Source organism: Dermacentor variabilis, chromosome 1, assembly GCF_050947875.1.
Source record: "Dermacentor variabilis isolate Ectoservices chromosome 1, ASM5094787v1, whole genome shotgun sequence".
In the NCBI taxonomy this organism is placed as follows: Eukaryota; Metazoa; Arthropoda; class Arachnida; order Ixodida; family Ixodidae; genus Dermacentor; species Dermacentor variabilis.
The window spans coordinates 235,685,210-235,701,571 of record NC_134568.1 but is presented as its reverse complement, the minus strand read 5'-3'; the positions used below and the strand labels follow the sequence as shown (position 1 = coordinate 235,701,571).

The 16,362-nt window shown below is 43.3% G+C and overlaps 1 protein-coding gene across 6 annotated transcripts in view; it reads left to right on the top strand.

Annotated features, from left to right (window-relative positions):
* The window catches only part of LRR (capping protein regulator and myosin 1 linker 1 leucine rich repeat protein), a 228,442-nt gene that overhangs the window by 22,271 nt on the left and 189,809 nt on the right, over positions 1-16,362 (top strand). For all 6 annotated transcript variants that reach the window (XM_075671458.1, XM_075671446.1, XM_075671465.1 and 3 more), the window contains exons 7-8: positions 601-674; positions 12,313-12,388. In XM_075671458.1, coding sequence (XP_075527573.1) covers positions 601-674; positions 12,313-12,388 — 150 coding nt within the window. The remainder of the gene's footprint in view (positions 1-600; positions 675-12,312; positions 12,389-16,362) is intronic.

Genomic DNA, 16,362 nt, shown 5'->3' with positions numbered 1-16,362 from the left:
CGTGGCCATGTTGACTAGGGAAAGTTAGCTCTGTAGGACAGCCTGCATATGGACCTTTGCATATCGCCAATTGAAGCCACGAACTGCTGTTGCTAATTAAAAAAACGTAATTAAAGAAAGCGAGACAAAAGGTTTTTGTATCAGTAGCCTACTTTTTTTTATGTACTTTTCACATTTGGCAATAAAATGGCCACTAAGATTGGTGACACTATGTACCTCATTTGGGCTGGCATGGGGCTGAGGTCCTACAGCGCTTCATCACATAGTATTGCTACTTTACACTGTTCACAGGCTTTACAGTGTGTGAAGAGACTTGTGTTATCAAAATATAAACTTCTTTGCCTAGGTGTAAGGGAATTAACTGGGCTAGCCAAGATCATCTGAGCTACTTTCCCTGCTCTTTGCACGAGTCTAAATGTCCCAAACCTATTTTATAGCAGTAATACAGCAAGTTTGGCAAGTTGGTTTGCTTTTATATGTATATGTTGAGTAACAATTTTATAGGCTGAGGAACCAGAAAATGTATTTGTTCAGTACATGTTTCTTTATATATGAGCGTTGGAAACTGAAAGCTTATTGCACTTTTTTTTTTTTTTTCAGGATGTAGACACTATATATTTGTCTCATGACACAAAAGAGCTGTCATTGTTAGACTTCGATCATTTAGAGGGCCGGTGAGTACCGATCTTACTTTTTTGCCATATTTGTTACGGATGTGACTTTGCAATAATGAGCGAAACCTCATTTATAATGAAGTGGTTTATAAAAAAAACTAATGGATGCAATAGCCTTGTGTTAACTTGACTCCTATTAATACAGTCCTTACCGAAGGAACTTTTTCTATGGTCTTATATTTCTATGGGACCAGACTTTCATTATTTTAAACCTGAAATTAGTCTTCGCTGGATAATTCAAATTGAGCTGGTTATCATACACATGCCCAACCCCTACTGTGACCGCTGTTCTGACTCTAATAGCAGCAGTGTCTGCTTTGGCAATGCTTGAATGCATTGAACATGGCCATTCTCCTATCAAAAATGCATATTTTCTGCCTGGCCCAGGAAAATTTTAAAGTGAAAAGGGTAGCTCACAATGAATTATTACAGTATTTACCTAATTCTAATGCGCAACTTTAAAAAAGAATTGTCAAAAAATTTCTTGGGCTGCGAATTATTATACAAAGCAAAAACCGTGTTATAGTGTTCGCAAAAGTCAGAGACAGCGTAGCCAGTGTCATTGCGATTTCCATCACAACATAGTGACCATAGATGGCCACAAATGAGCTCTTGTATATTTTGACAAATATGATGCACCGCTTTGTCTGATTACGAAAGCTCATTCAAACAATAAATTATTTTACATGTTAAGCTAGCGGCAACCAGTCAGAATGCACTAAGTAGGCGTGGGCCACCATCCAGTTTTCAATTGTTGTGGAATTGTTTGTTAAATGCAGAAAAATGAAACGTGCGAGGGACAGTATGGAGAACGAGATGTTGTGGTGCTTCATAGACAGGGATGGAAGTGTGGTCTAAAGGCCCAACCACTGCCATCCATCGGCACGCTTCGGCATGCACTGACAAGCAAATGCGTCGTTTGGCGTCGGTTGTAGGAAAAAGGCACGCAACCATTGAACAGAAGCTCTGACGTGTGCTGACGCTCGCCCCTCAGCTGTGGCGCACTGTTGCTGGACTATTTTGTCTTCAACTGTCCAAGTACGACCTAAAACAGCCTGCTGTAAACTAAGCTTGAAACAATAAGTTAGTGATCTGTGTGCTCTTTTAGATCTGAAAAACATGTTTGATTAATGAATGTACGTCTGCCACAACAGTTTTTTTTTACCTTTGAAGTAACAATAGTACACAAAATATCGACATTAGCGCTTGCACGTCATCCATCTACATGATAGCTTTGCAAACACCTGCACGACCATGCCATATCATATCAAAAGCTGTTGTGCGATTTCATTTTTGGTAGCTCATTGCACAGCCAACTATGTAAGAATTAGGCATGCAAAGTATCACTGAAAAGTCTGTGTTAAAAATATTGTCATGTAGTAGTGACCAGTAGTGATGGTGAAAAATGAGGCAGAGTCAAAGCTGGAAGTTAAAAATTTAACTCTTTATTAGGCGAACTTGTGCCCAGCAAAAGTGACGCTCATTCGCAACGATAGCTGTGAGCAAAGTTTGCGACTGTCAAAAATCTCATCTGCGGGTCGAGCGCGTGGGCTTTTATATATCAGTCGTCAAAAGTTGCACCGTATTCGCTGGTGCCTGCGTGCCTTCCAGAGACTACTATGCAATTCGTGTTGCATATGCAATCAGATTATACATGTACAAGGTTTGTCGACAACAAATAACCGACAGAACCATTGATAACATTCGCGAAAGTTTCGATACTTGCTGGCGCGTCTTGTACCAAGCGATAACGTTTGTTAACATTTGTTAGCCGGTGAAATACGGTCACCGAATACAGATAAGGTATCCGTGTCAATATAATTATGCTTGTTTGTGCATGAAATAAATGGGAAAAAGTGGGTTCTGAGAAAATCGGCAAAACGAATTGAAACACCTGTAGCACTCACAAAAGAATATCTAGAAAAGCTAAAATTTACGTAATTTGTGGCTTGTCTCCTCTCGATTCTTGATTCTGTCAAATCTTGCCCATAGAGTACCTCATTTATTATTCTAGGTTGTTTTGAAGCATCAACACCGCATCTGGAGGCCTTCACATTGAGTGTGTTTCACTCACTGTGTAATTTTCACTGTGTAAAGGCCATGTTCTATTGTAACTGGTTTCAACGTGTCAAGTCTGTCTTTCTCAACATTAATGAAATGACCTACCATCAGATAATACAAGCTTGAGAATTAGGTTTTAATAGGTTTCTTTCGTTGCCCTTTGCCAAGTCGTACTATAGAAGCACTTATTCGAATGTATGGGCTCAGCTCATTTGCATAATATCGGTCGAGAACTTCATTGAGGCCCTGAGGAGTTTTAAGCCGTTGTAGATCCCACGCGGGGAGCTCCTTGGGCCGAAACCGTAGACGACGCTCAAGTCGGGACGGGAACGTGGTGACGCTCTGCCAGTTCTTGGGCCCTTTGGACGGCCTTGAGCTGGAGTTTGAGGTCCGGGCTTTTGAGGGCTTCTTCCCATTCGGGCTCACCGGACAGATGGTCCTTTGGTAACACGGTACATTGCTATAGCATGTGCGAGAGTGAGCAATAGAGTTCTTGGCAGTCTGGGCAATTTGCCGGGATGTCTGAGTTATAGCGAATCAATAGGCCTCGTGACGGACACGAGTCCGTTTGTAGCATTCGGAACGCGGCCGCCTGCGCGTGTTTGAGTTTAGAGTGCGGGAGCAGGTATTTGATTCTGCCTTTTCGATAGTGTGAGGTGATTTCCTGAGAAGTGAGCAGCGGGTCATTAAACTGAATGTCCAGCCCCTCGGAGGCCATGGGACCGTCGCGGCGGGCAAGTTCTCGCGCACGGTCGTGGGCTGTTTCATTGAGGTTTGGTGTTGCGGGTGAATGTCTTTTCCCATGTGAACGGGGAACCAGGAGAGGCGTCGTTTGCTCTCCTTTGAGCTCGCTAGTAGTATATGCGCTACTTCTTTACATACATTGCCGCTTTCGTAGGCCCGAATTGTGGCACGCGAGTCCGTGAGGACATGGGTAAATGTGGGGTCTGCCATGGCGATGGCTACGGCTAGCTGTTCTGCTTTAGCGCTGGTGGTCGTTTTAACCGATGCGGATGATCGTAAGGTTCCGTTGCTGTCCACGACTGCTATTGCGAAAGTGGATGTGTTGCCGTGCTGGGCCGCGTCCACAACTGCGGTGGCTTCACGATCTGTGTCGGTGCGGTTGAGAATCGCACGGGCGCGGGCCCGGCGCCTGCCCATGTTGTGTTGTGGGTGGACATTTCTGGGGAATGGTGAGACTTTGTAGTTGGTCTCTAATTTCGCTTGGTAGGGTGACTGCGTGCTCGAGATAGGGAGATGGGGAGACATTAGCTTCGTTTAGTTTAGGTTTAGTCTACCGGCTTTGGACGAGGATAGACGGAGTATTTGTGCCATAGTCTGAGCCTCGATCACTTCGTCGATGTTGTTGTGCATGCCTAGCCTGTCAACCTTTGCTTGTACTTGCTCTTTGTGGAATGCCCAAGACCTGTTTGATGCTCTTGCGCATGAGTGTGTTTAGTTTCATCTTTTCTATTTTTGACCAGTTGTGGGCAGAGGCGACGTAATAATGTGGCTCATAAACGTGTGGTATACACGCAAAAGGTTATCTTTGCAGAGGCCCTTCCTGCGCCCCGAAACTCTGTGGATGAGTCTGATCATGTTTTCGGTTTTGGCGGGTAAGTGTTTGATCGTGTGTCCGTGGCATCCCGTGGCTTCGATTAGGAGCCCAAGAATGCGTATGGGGTCAACTCGCGGAATCTTTTGTCCGTCTCTTGTGTGTAGCGCGATTGGAAGTTCGTCTAGAGGTGTTAGGTAGCGGACTCCTTGGCAAGACTTGCAAAATAGTTAGAGTTCTGATTTCTTGGAGGATAGTTTCATTCCTGTGTCTAGTAGATAGTCTTCCGTGGTATCTAGGGCAGACTCTAATGCCTGCTTCATGTCTGCCAGGGAGCCTCCCAGGCTCCAGATGGTGATGTCATCTGCGTATAAAGCACAGTTTACATTCGGGATGTCTCGTAGTTTGTCTGCGAGTCGCTTCATCACTATGTTAAATAGTAATGGAGAGATGACTGAGCCTTGTGGTGTTCCGACGGAGCCCAGGGTGTAAGGGTCTGACTTAAGTTGTGAGACTCGCAGTCAGGCTTCTCTGTCTTTTAGGAAGGAGCGTACGTACTCCTGAAATCTCTGGCCGAGGCCGAGGCCTGCCACAGACTCCAGTACGAAGCGGTGCGAGACTGTGTCGAATGCTTTCGTGAGATCGAGGGCGAGGATGCCTTGAACGTCTCTTGTTTTAACGTCAAACATCTGTCTCTTTCGGAGTAACACGACATCTTGGGTGGATAGGTGGAGTCGAAACCCTACCATGTTGTATGGGAGGAGTTCGTGTTCCTCAATGTAGCATGACACTCAGTTTTGAATGATGTGCTCCGCTACTTTACCCACGCATGAAGTAAGAGAGATGGGGCGTAAATTGTCCAGGTTAAGTGGTTTGCCGGGTTTGGGGATGAGGACCACCGTGACAGTGCGCCATTGCGTTGGTACCTCTCCTGTTTCCCACACGTGGTTGATGTCTTTCGTGAGTAATGTAATGGCTTGCATAATATAAGAAATATAAACAGGTTATTTTTGCAATTTATACACTTCAGTCACCACACACACACGCGCATACACAAACACACAAAAAAAAATGCCAGTTTATTGTTTTGAGCCTACTATGATGTTTTGACAGAAAGACATTCAATTTGTTCTGTGAGGCGTTCAATAATTGCTGTGGCATATTATTTTATTGCACAACACTGGATACAGTACCTAAGTGTTATTAAAACTCAGAAGAAATTAATAGCACAATGCATATGATCAGGCACATAGCATTTTATTGCACTTTCTTAATTCATGTCTTTGTTTTATTGCACAAAAGCTATGTCACTGAAATAATATACTAGTACATACTTACAAAGCACAATGTTATACTACAGTAATCAATCAGTCAATCAATCAATCAATCAATCAATCAATCAATCAATCAATCAATCAATCAATCAATCAATCAAACATTTATTATAGTGCCGAGGAACAGCTAGAGAGCCTTCGTACTGGTGCACTTGAAAACCAACATGTGAGACACAATGTACGGAAGACATGAATGCATTAGACAAAACAATGTGAGATAGAGAAACAAATAGAGGAAAAGAAAACGAGGAAGGGTGAAAGGGAGTTAATCATACATGATTATCTACAGATACACAAAACACAGGAAAGGAACACTGAAGTATGTCAATACAGGCACAATTCTTATTACATGTTTTTTGGAGTCAAGTCATATATAGCACAGTCTTTAACCCTTTGAAGGTAGATTTTTTTCGCCATATGCGACCGCCCAGGGTCGATTTTTTTTATTGCAAATTCCAATTCCAATTTCGAAAAAAATTTCCCGTAATTTTTCTAGGGTGATCGTAAAGCGAGAAACAAGTAATTTGCGTTGGTATATATGTACTGTTTATTCATGATTAACAACAATAAAAAAAGGAAATAAACCTATAAGAATTAAAAATTTGATGCATCGTTATACACATAAGGCTTAGAAAATGCGCACACAGGAATATTTCTCAAGTGCCAAATGTTCCTGCTCTTACACTAATATTTACGTCCGTCGGACTGTTTAGGTGGGCGCACTCGAGAAAACTGGTTTTGTGCCCATCAAAAAAGCATAATGTGTGACACACTTCTGCTAATCTTCATCTTATCGCCAACCAGAGGCAATTAGATATTGCGAGTCTCCAAAAAAAAAAAAAGGAAAGGAAACACATGCACGGCAGCATCCTTCCTATGTGCACCCCTGTGAGCACTAAACGAGCGAGAAACAGGCGGTCACCCTTTGAGCGATTAGTAACGAGATAGCCATCAGTTTTGCAAGCAAAAGAAGTCCAAACCGCCCGCGGAACAAAACCAAAACCGCCGCCCGCGCCCGCGCGCGCGCGCCAATGCGCGAGCGGTAGTATATAGACGGGCTGGAGCAAACTAGCTCTAAAACAAACCGTGTAACAAAAACTGAGAAAGGGAGGCGCGAGGAAAAAATTTCTTGTATTCCCACATAGTGGCAGCACATGCCAGAAAAGAAAAAGTTAGGAAATTGGCGCACGTTTTAAACGTACAGACGACGCCGTAAATATACGGCATCGACCATTTTTGGACTTGTTCGCGGCGCCGTATATTTACGTCATTGACCCCCGGAGGGTTAATGCCACAAGGCCAGCAAAGAATGTGGAATGCTCCCTGGTATACCGTTCCGGCCCAAACAATTGCATCTGATCAAGAAGCTTTGGGGGATGTATAATGCCATGGACCACCTTATACAGAAACAAAAGATCTGATTAACTAAGTCTTGGCAAGTTGAGGTATACTTGAGAAGGCTGAACTATGGTCGCAGGAATGGCGAAAGTGGTGCTTGAAGATAGATATAAATTTATTCTGAGCTCACTCAATGAGGTCAGAATTAGATTTGCACGTTGCACCCCCATCTACAGAGGCGTACTCTAGTAGTGGAAGGCACACAGCAGAATACGATTTCAAAAACAAAACAGGTGAGCAGAAATAATGCAATATACGTAATACAATTCCACGAGCGTGAAGGGCACGTTGTGTGATTATCTGTGGGAAGAGAAGCTTAGCGTTTTGCGAAGTACACACCAAGATCTTTCATTTCATCGACCCTGGGCAGTGGAGTATCCCGAAGGGTGCATGAAAATTGCACATGGTGTGTTTTCCACATATAACTTAATGCCATAGTATTGGAAGCAATTACGAGTGCCTCATTGTTTCTGCACTAGTTTGAGTGTGAAAAAATGTCTTTTTGGATGTTGATGCAGTGGTGAACGCTGTTGACACTCTCAAATAGTTTTATGTCGTCGGCACACAAAGCCATGCTGTTCATTTATTGAAGTGTTTTTAGCACTAACAGAAAGCAAGAAATGCAGTACTGGTTCAAAAATCTTGACCCACTGCAGAAGGTAGATAAAGGCTGTAAGTTAGTAACAGCATGTGTAGCAGCCGATTCATGCATGGGCAATATCCATGCTACCTTCTGAGTGCTAGAAAACATACCAGACTTTAAGGAACTATTGAAGGTGCTTGTGAGAACAGGGAACAAGTATGCTTAACCTTATGTCTTAACCCTTTCAGACACCACTTTATGTTGTTGATTGAAAACTTGCTTTTGCCACATCTCTTCTTGCATCTTCAGAATCATAGAAAATGTACAGCTGCAGAAAAGATTAAGAATTTTCAATTGTTTAGTGAGTTTTGTAAAGTTTACAGGATTTCAACTCCGTGTGGATTCTCGCTACAAGAGCATCAAATATGGGAACATAACTATTTCGGGTCATTCCACGCCAACTGATCCAGATTTTGTGCTTGACCATCTTCGATTTCGTTTTTAAAAGATTGCAGCTTATTGCGTTACTCTGGCAAACATTAACCCAGCTTGGTTTTGGTGAAAAATTTTTTTTTCGATGTGGCCGCCATTTTAACTTCGCAAGTTGCAAAACCTAGTCTAAGAAAAAAAAATTTACAAAATAAACATTTTTACCAATGAGTGTGAAACTTCCTTCATACATATAATAGAAATTATTTCTTTATATATATGAACTTGACCTGAATTTGTTTTGCTTTTGTTTGAATATAAAACATGGAAGAAGGTACAAAAAGGTAGAAATTCAAAATTTTTAATGAAATTTTATGTTCTGACAGTAGTCATTCCAACTGTTTCTCTAATTTGTCCAGAAGGCGAGGAAGCCAATAAATATGTTTCAGAGATCAAAAAACATTACGCATGCAAGCAAAAAAATTCCAAACTTGAAAAAATTTGCTTTTTGAGGCACATTCAGCCGTCAATTGCACAGAGAGGTGGTCCTACCAAATATATGAAAACTAGTAAGTTGCACAGTACCACTCAATGGTACTTTTTTATGAGTTTAATCTGAACAATTTTTGTTTTAAGCAAGAAATTAATTGTGGAAGTTGAGTCCTGGCATTCAACTCCAGTATTGCTCCATGCTTTTTCTTCACTGCAGTGGTCAAGGAGACACATAAAAAGCACTGCACCGTGCTCCAAGTGGAAGCTGTTTATATTTAGCTTTTGAAAACTTTGCTGGCGTATTCATTCACATTTTGTCACTTTAAACTCTTGGGTCGCTGAGTATGATGTAAGTCATGCATGCACTGTTGAGAGTGATAAAAAATGAAAAATAAAGGGGTATATCATGCATTCGAAACATATAATTGCTGCGATGAACTCATCACTAACGGCAGCTGCAGATGTCGATGGCTGGTCAAGGCCAAGAGATGAATATATACACTTTTTTTCTGTGCTTTTCTGTAGTTTACTGGCTTTCTTCTTTGCATATGTCTCCCGAGCCTTCTGTCGTCGCTTTCTCTTCAGGGGGCTCTCTCCCATGACCGTAAGCGCCTCATTGATGTCTGAGTAATTAGACTCGGCACGTGAGAGCGTCCTGCTTGCATATGCAATGACTCTCTTGGCTGAATCTTACCACTGCACGAGCACAGTGCCTAGACCTATGTTGCTAGCGTCCGTATGAATCATGGTAGGAGCGTCCTTGTCAAAGTGAGCCAGTACAGGAGTTGTTTGCAGGCGCTGTCAGAGATCATTAAATGCTGCTTGTTCTTCTTCGCCCCATACGAAGGCAACGTCTTCTCTTGTAAGGCGCGTTAACAGTGAAGCTATATTGGAGAATTCAAGTTCCTTGAAACCAAAGTGCCATTTTATTGCTTTTAGTGTTTAGCCGGCAGACCGTATCGTTTGAAGCACCTGCGCAATGCTGAACCCCGCAAGAGCTTTAATAGAGACGGAAAGCCAGCAGATTATGAAGAAAGATGACAGCTCGCATGTTCAAATTCAGAGCTTTTCCTCCCAAGGTCACCTATGCATGTGCTCACACCACATGCGAGCAAGCGAACTGTGATGACATCGGCAGACGTCGTCTGCTCTGGGATTACTACTAGTAGCTTGTTTTAAGCAAAGTACGACATGTAATAAGGACAGTATTCATTAATAGCTGTTGGTAAAATGTCTGCCACTTCTATTTATTAACGTTACGGAATGAAATCTGGGAAGATTTACAATATGTCAAACGATAGCATGATTTTTGTGCGTTGGGTCCATAGAAGAACATGTTAATGATGGCAACGTGCCAGACGCGTCATCTGTCGTGCTGTGGTGAAAACTGCATTTTTTCCTCGCCCGACTGTGACTTTATCGCGCCGCCTGTGTGCACTGTCGCGGCCTAGCAGATCCCTCTCCTCAAATGCTTCTTTCTCCGTGGGTACAGGTCAAGTGTGCAGCTCGCTGCTGTCAAAATAATTACGACACAAATGCACTAGTGATTCAAATTCGCATCAGTCAATAGGAGTGCCCCTTGCTCCCATGTGACTGCAGTAATCAATCATGATGCTAATTTTCCCTTTTTGTACTCTTTCGTTGCTTTTATTTTTGCATGGAGAAATACAGTGCTGCAGCTGTCTGAATCTCCAGTCTCTCGTGTTAACGGCGATACCAAGATAGGCGGCACTGTATCAACGTAAATCTGCACTCACACAATCATCAATGCCATAGCACCTCCTGAAGCTTCATTTTCTTCCTGATTTTGAAGACAACACACTAAAAAGTGCAATCTTGTCAAATTCTGTTTCATATTTCTTTCAAATATTTTGCCATGAGATTAAGGTGTTAGGATTATGGAAAGGAAATGAAAAAATCTGCAATTTTGAGCAAGTTGGCCATTTCATTGTGGTGCCCCCCCCCCCCCTAATTTCCTGATATTTTAAAACGTCTTTTGGGTGAAACGAATTTCGGGTGATATGAATTTTTGCGCTGTTCCGAGAGATTTGTGTCATTAAGATTCGACTGTATGTGGATTTTTTTGTTTTGGACTGCATTTCAGTGCTGCTTTACTTTTCGTTAAGCATCGTGTATAAAGAAAGATTGCAATTCACTGCATATGTTAGTGCAGGTTTGCTTTGTTGTGGCTTTCCACTGCTGAGGAAAGTACTAGCTTTATGCAGACATTTCAGCAGCATTTGCGGTGTCTCATAGTAGCTTCAAAATAATTATGATCATCATGTCATGGGACTCACCTTAGCTTAGCGGCTATAGTGTTGCACTGCTAAGCACGAAGTCGCGAGAGGAAATCCCGGCCACGGTAGCCGCATTTTCATGAGGGTGAAATGCAAAAATGCAGGTGTCATGGGGGGCACGTTAAACGCACGTCATGTTGCATGCATGTCATGCACGTCATGTTGCATGGGGGCACGTTAAAGATCGCCTGGTGGTCGAAATTAGTACAGAGTCTCTCGCTACAGCGTGCCTCATAATCAAATCATAGTTTTGGCACATGAAACACCAAAATTCATTCATGTCATGGTGACAGTGAAATAAAATATTTATAAAAGTTTGAAGAATGGAAAGCACTATGGACCAGCTTCAAATGTGGCACATTTTCCTCTTAGTATTTACGCTCTAACCAACTTGTCCCCACAACATTGATGAATTTTGGGCTCCAAGAGCTGTGGTTTGCAAGTCACGGATTTTTGCGCATGCTGTGGTGGTTGAGGCAGCGGTAAACCAGTAGCAAAATGTAAGCAGCAAAACCAGCAGCAGCATGAACACAAGTGTCTTGGAAACTGCACTTAATTACAAGCTGAAACACAAGAGTATGCAGAACACTAAATTGCAATGGGCAAATGCCATGGTTCCTCAGACATACAGACAATTCTTAAATTCAGATAGATTGTTCATGCTCTGCTTTGAATGTTTTGTGCAACCTATAATATGTGAAACAGTGCATGCTAATGCCCATAATATTACACTAACAATAGCTGCAATTGCTTCAGATGCAGGCAAAACACTTTTATTTGAAGCATTTAATTGGGAAACCTAAATACAGTGCAATCTTGTTAATCGTAACCCAATTAATTGGAACTTCCGGTTTATTAGAACTCAGTGGGGTCCTTTCACAATTATGTGTAATCAAGGTGCAGAAACGCTGGTAATTAGAACGCATAAGCATTTGTGATGGTTCATTCAGACATACCGCGCCACTGACCGTGCTCTCAGCAACGCCTTGACTCGCACGGCAGCACTACCGACCTTGCACTGTGGCAGTTGTTGTTCCAGTCTGCCATTGCAAGTACCGTATTTTGGCACTTACAACCTCAACCAAAAATTTAACAAAAATTAAAAGTAATGTTGGGATGTGGGTTATATCCGAATTTTGCCTTGAGGTGCAGCTTCACAGCAGCAAATATTTTGCCTACAAGTGTGGCTTCATGGCAGCATGTTCCGCGCTGCCGTGCACCTACACTTCCAGAAGTTGTGTATACACGTCACACCTAACATAGCGCTGCACTTAAGTCCTCCATTCAATGAGTTTCAATGGTTTCCTTTAATTTGAACTTCATTTAAATGTAAAAAAAATTTTGGGTCCCTTCAAGTTCGAATTATCAAGATTCAACATTATTTGTTGCTCTGGAAATTTTCTTTCTTCAACTGTAAAACAAAATATTGAATGATTCTGCATGTTTGTGCTTGTCTTCATTCACTGAAGAGAAATTTCTTATTTTTCAGAGACCTGGTGCCAATCATATCTGCACTTTGTTACAATGCCTGGTTCACAAAGTTCAGAGCAAGCAATGTAAAACTTGTGAGTAGAGTTTTCAACCTACAGCATTTTTGCTCTTGAAATTATTTGAAACCAGTCTTTGTTGTTGCTACTATCAGAAATATTTCTAGCTCATTTCTTGCAGAATCAAGCACGAACCTCCATACTACTTTGGATTAGTATGACAACGTTAACAAGTGGCTTCATTTAATTTATATTGTACAAACAGCTCAGGGAATATGTTAAGTCAAATCATCTTGTAGCGGGGTTCTGTTGTGACAAGGTTTTGCTGCATCAAGAAATTCTCACATCCTTCCAAAAATGAAGACTTGATGCAGGGAGAACCCTCTACAACAACTTTTGTATTGCTGTTCTGTTTGAGCATAGTTTTTGTGATGTAGAACTAAACTTTCTCTCGCTCTTTCCTTACTGCTAGAAATGTCCTCATTTCTTGCGCATTTATATTTTAACATATTATTTCAAGATCCACTAGCCGCAGCATATACCACGATACATAATATTTTATCCTGATTATTGGTGTTTTAAATGAAAGTAAAGCAGAAATAATTGCTTAAAAAGTTCTTGATAATTTTTATGCGAAATGTTACACAAGCGTCTCAAGAAGCATGAATGATAGTAATACCCTATTTTCTGGTCAACGAGAAGAAAGGGGGTTAACCGAAGGGCCCGATCTTTATTAGTCATATCATAAGAAGCCAACAAACACTGACACCAAGGACAACATAGGGGAAATTACTTGTGCTTAATAAATGAAATAAGGAAACGATAAATTAATGGAAATTAAAGTGGATGTTGCCACAGGTGGGAACCGAACCCACAACCTTCGAAGTTTACAACCTTCGAATTGTTGAATTTGTTGAATTCGTTGAATTTACTAAAGCTTGTCTGATACGATCACGTCTTGACTACGATGCAATTGTTTATCACTCTGCTGCACCCAGTGCATTAAAAATTCTGGATCCTGTTCACCATCTGGGTATCCGCCTGGCTACAGGTGCCTTCAGGACTAGTCCTGTAGAAAGCCTGTATGTAGAATCCAATGAATGGTCCCTACATCTCCAAAGGACATATTTCAGTTTCTCTTACTTCCTGAAGGTAGAATCAAATGTTGAACATCCATGTCACCCAATGCCAGGCTTTATCGCAACTTTCCAGCTTTGAGGACTCCTTTGTCCCTGCGTTTGGAAGCAATGGGACAGGAAAAGGGTGTCCCACTTAGAGAAAGCATCCTAATCGCTCCTACTTCCTTTCCACCACCCTGGGAATGGCAGACCACAGAATGTGATCTCTATTTCATAGAAGTATCAAAACGTGCACTTGAAATGCATACAAGTTCTCACTTCCTCGAACTTCAAGCGAAGTACTGCTGCAAAGAATTTTACGTAGATGCTTCCAGGTCTCCCTTTGGTGTGGCCTATGCAGCCGTGGGAGCACAGTTCTCAACATCGGGTGTATTAAATCCACACCAGTATATTCACTGCAGAAGCATATGTGATACTCACGGCTGTCAAACACATAAAGCAGACAAATATCACTAACGCTATTGTGTTCATGGACTCACTGAGCGTCGTTGGAGCCCCAATGTGCTTCCAAAAACATAAGAACCCTGTTTTTAATTAACTGTACTCGTTGCTATGCGCAGCTTACGTGTGCAACCAAGTCATTGTTCATTGGTGGGTGCCAGGCTACAGAGGCGTAAAAGGCAATGTAGATGTTGACGAAACTGCTACATCAGTAGCCTTCAGTGATAGAGATATAGTAAATATACCTATAGCAGCCACAGACCTCAAACCCTCCATACAGCATTAGTTGAAGTACTGGCAAAGCCAGTGGGATACTGAAATATCCACCAAGCTGCACATTATAAAGCCGAAATTGGGGAACTGGATAACCGAAAGGACACAGACACATGGAAGTGCTTCTTTGCAGAGTAAGAATAGGCCATACCTACAGCACTCACTCTCACCTACTGACTGTAAGGGATCCTCCAACATGTAATAGATGCGGCAACAGCCTTAAAGTTATCCACATTCTTCTTCGGTGTCCCGAAATAGAAGCAGAGAGGAAAAAGTACTTCCCATCCCTATATCGTGAGCACATACCTCTCCATTCAGCATTTTTTCGAGGCACTGAACCACTTTTCAATTTTAACACGGTCTTAAACTTTTTTACAGAAACCGACACCTTAAAGGAGTACTGACACAAAAAAAATGCACGTGGTTTTTTCTGCTTTAATAAGTAGTTAATGGACCCAGTAATCATGGCACGAAACCTCATTTACTTCAGAGCGCAACAGGTAATTATTTGCAGTCTTTTTTGTAGCGACCACTCGAGGTTTCGGTTCCAGAGAGCAGTGAGACGGGACAAACGGGAATGTAAACAAAGTGGTTATGTGTTCGCAAAAAGCCATGACGTATGCTCTGATGCGCAGCCAGCATGCGCGACGAACTTGCGTATTTCCAACTGCTCGTAGGTACAGCGGGGCGTGGAACTTGCGGAGACGACAGACATTTGCGCGCATGCGCGAGTGAGAGCGGGTGCGAGAGAGGAAATGTGGGGAGTTTTGCTCCTTGAAAATACGACTCTGCCTAGGTACTACGGAGGAGTTTCTTGGCGCGCGGTGTATGCGCTTGTCCCTAGGCATGCCGGCAGAAGTCGCGGGCTGCGGTTGTGCTGAACTTAGCATCGCAAGTTGGCGGCTCGACGCAATCATGTTTAATCGATCATGTTTTTACTAATGAAAACAATGTGTCATTATTTCGCATTATTGGCGGCGCCTCCAGGACACCAAAGCGGCAACAGGGATATCAAAGCTAGAAGCCGGACTGGTCCGTGGGTTGGGGCTCGCAGAGGCCGAAGCGTGCCAGGGGAGTGTAGGATCGGCTGTCCGCTATCGTGGACAGCCAATGTTTTATGCGAACACCCCCAGGCACGCTTCGGCCTCTGCGGCCCCAACCTACGGGCCGCCCGGCTTCCAGCTTTGATCCCCCCACTACCGCTTGGGTGCCCCGGAGATCCTGCGCCGCCTGCTTTAATATAACCTCAGGTGCTCTCCTGAGGCCTCCGTTTGCCGGTTACATGTGCCTTCCTGGAGCAGTGCTTGTACAAAATCCGATCTATCGTCGCGGCGAAAAAAGCGACCCGCGACTTATAAAACACCAGTCAGAACATTGTCCCTTCAGACACAGCGATCACCAAGCGGCGTCCGCGCCCCCTGCCTCACCACGCGGGCAGCCAGGGGCGGAGCGTATAAACCAACTCGACCGAACTTCGCAATGCCGGCACGTCTAGGGGACAAACGAATACAATGCGCTCTAAAAAAACCTCCTCGGTAATGCCTAGGCTGAGTCATATATTCAAGGAGCAAAAGCCCCCAGGTTTTCTCTCTCGCGCCAGCTCTTACTCGCGCCTGCACAGAAACGTCGAGCTCCGTCAAAAGTGGCACGCCCCGCTGTATCTACGAGCAATTCTAAATACACGACCAACTTGCTGAATATTGTCGTGCGACTGCTGCATCGGTCGGACGACCACAGCCAATGACAGCGCCGGTAGCGTGAACATCATGGCCACGTGGTAGGCCCGGCGAGCGGGCGCCTCGCCGCTCCGATCATGTCTGTTTTTTTTTTCTCTCCTTGGTCGAAACGCGGGCCTCTTTCGCCGCTGATGGCGGCACATAAATGGGCTACAATTTGTTTCTGACACGAAATAACTTCTAGAATAAAGTGACCTCGAAAGAGTGCGAGTTATAAAACGTTGTGCGAAATAGTAAATCGTTGGCGTGATTTCTACTCGGGCGCGGTAAGCGCAGACGTGCCAGCAATCGTCTGTATACGAAGCGGCTCGCCTGACTGGACTGTTTACTCATCGCTACTAACGGCACCGGGAAAACTAACCGTATTTTCACTTAAGAGAAACATAAGTGTTCAGGCATTGATTGTGCTGACGAATTTAGGCGCTTTATTACGAGCTGCGGACGCATCGCAAGGACCCTCGGC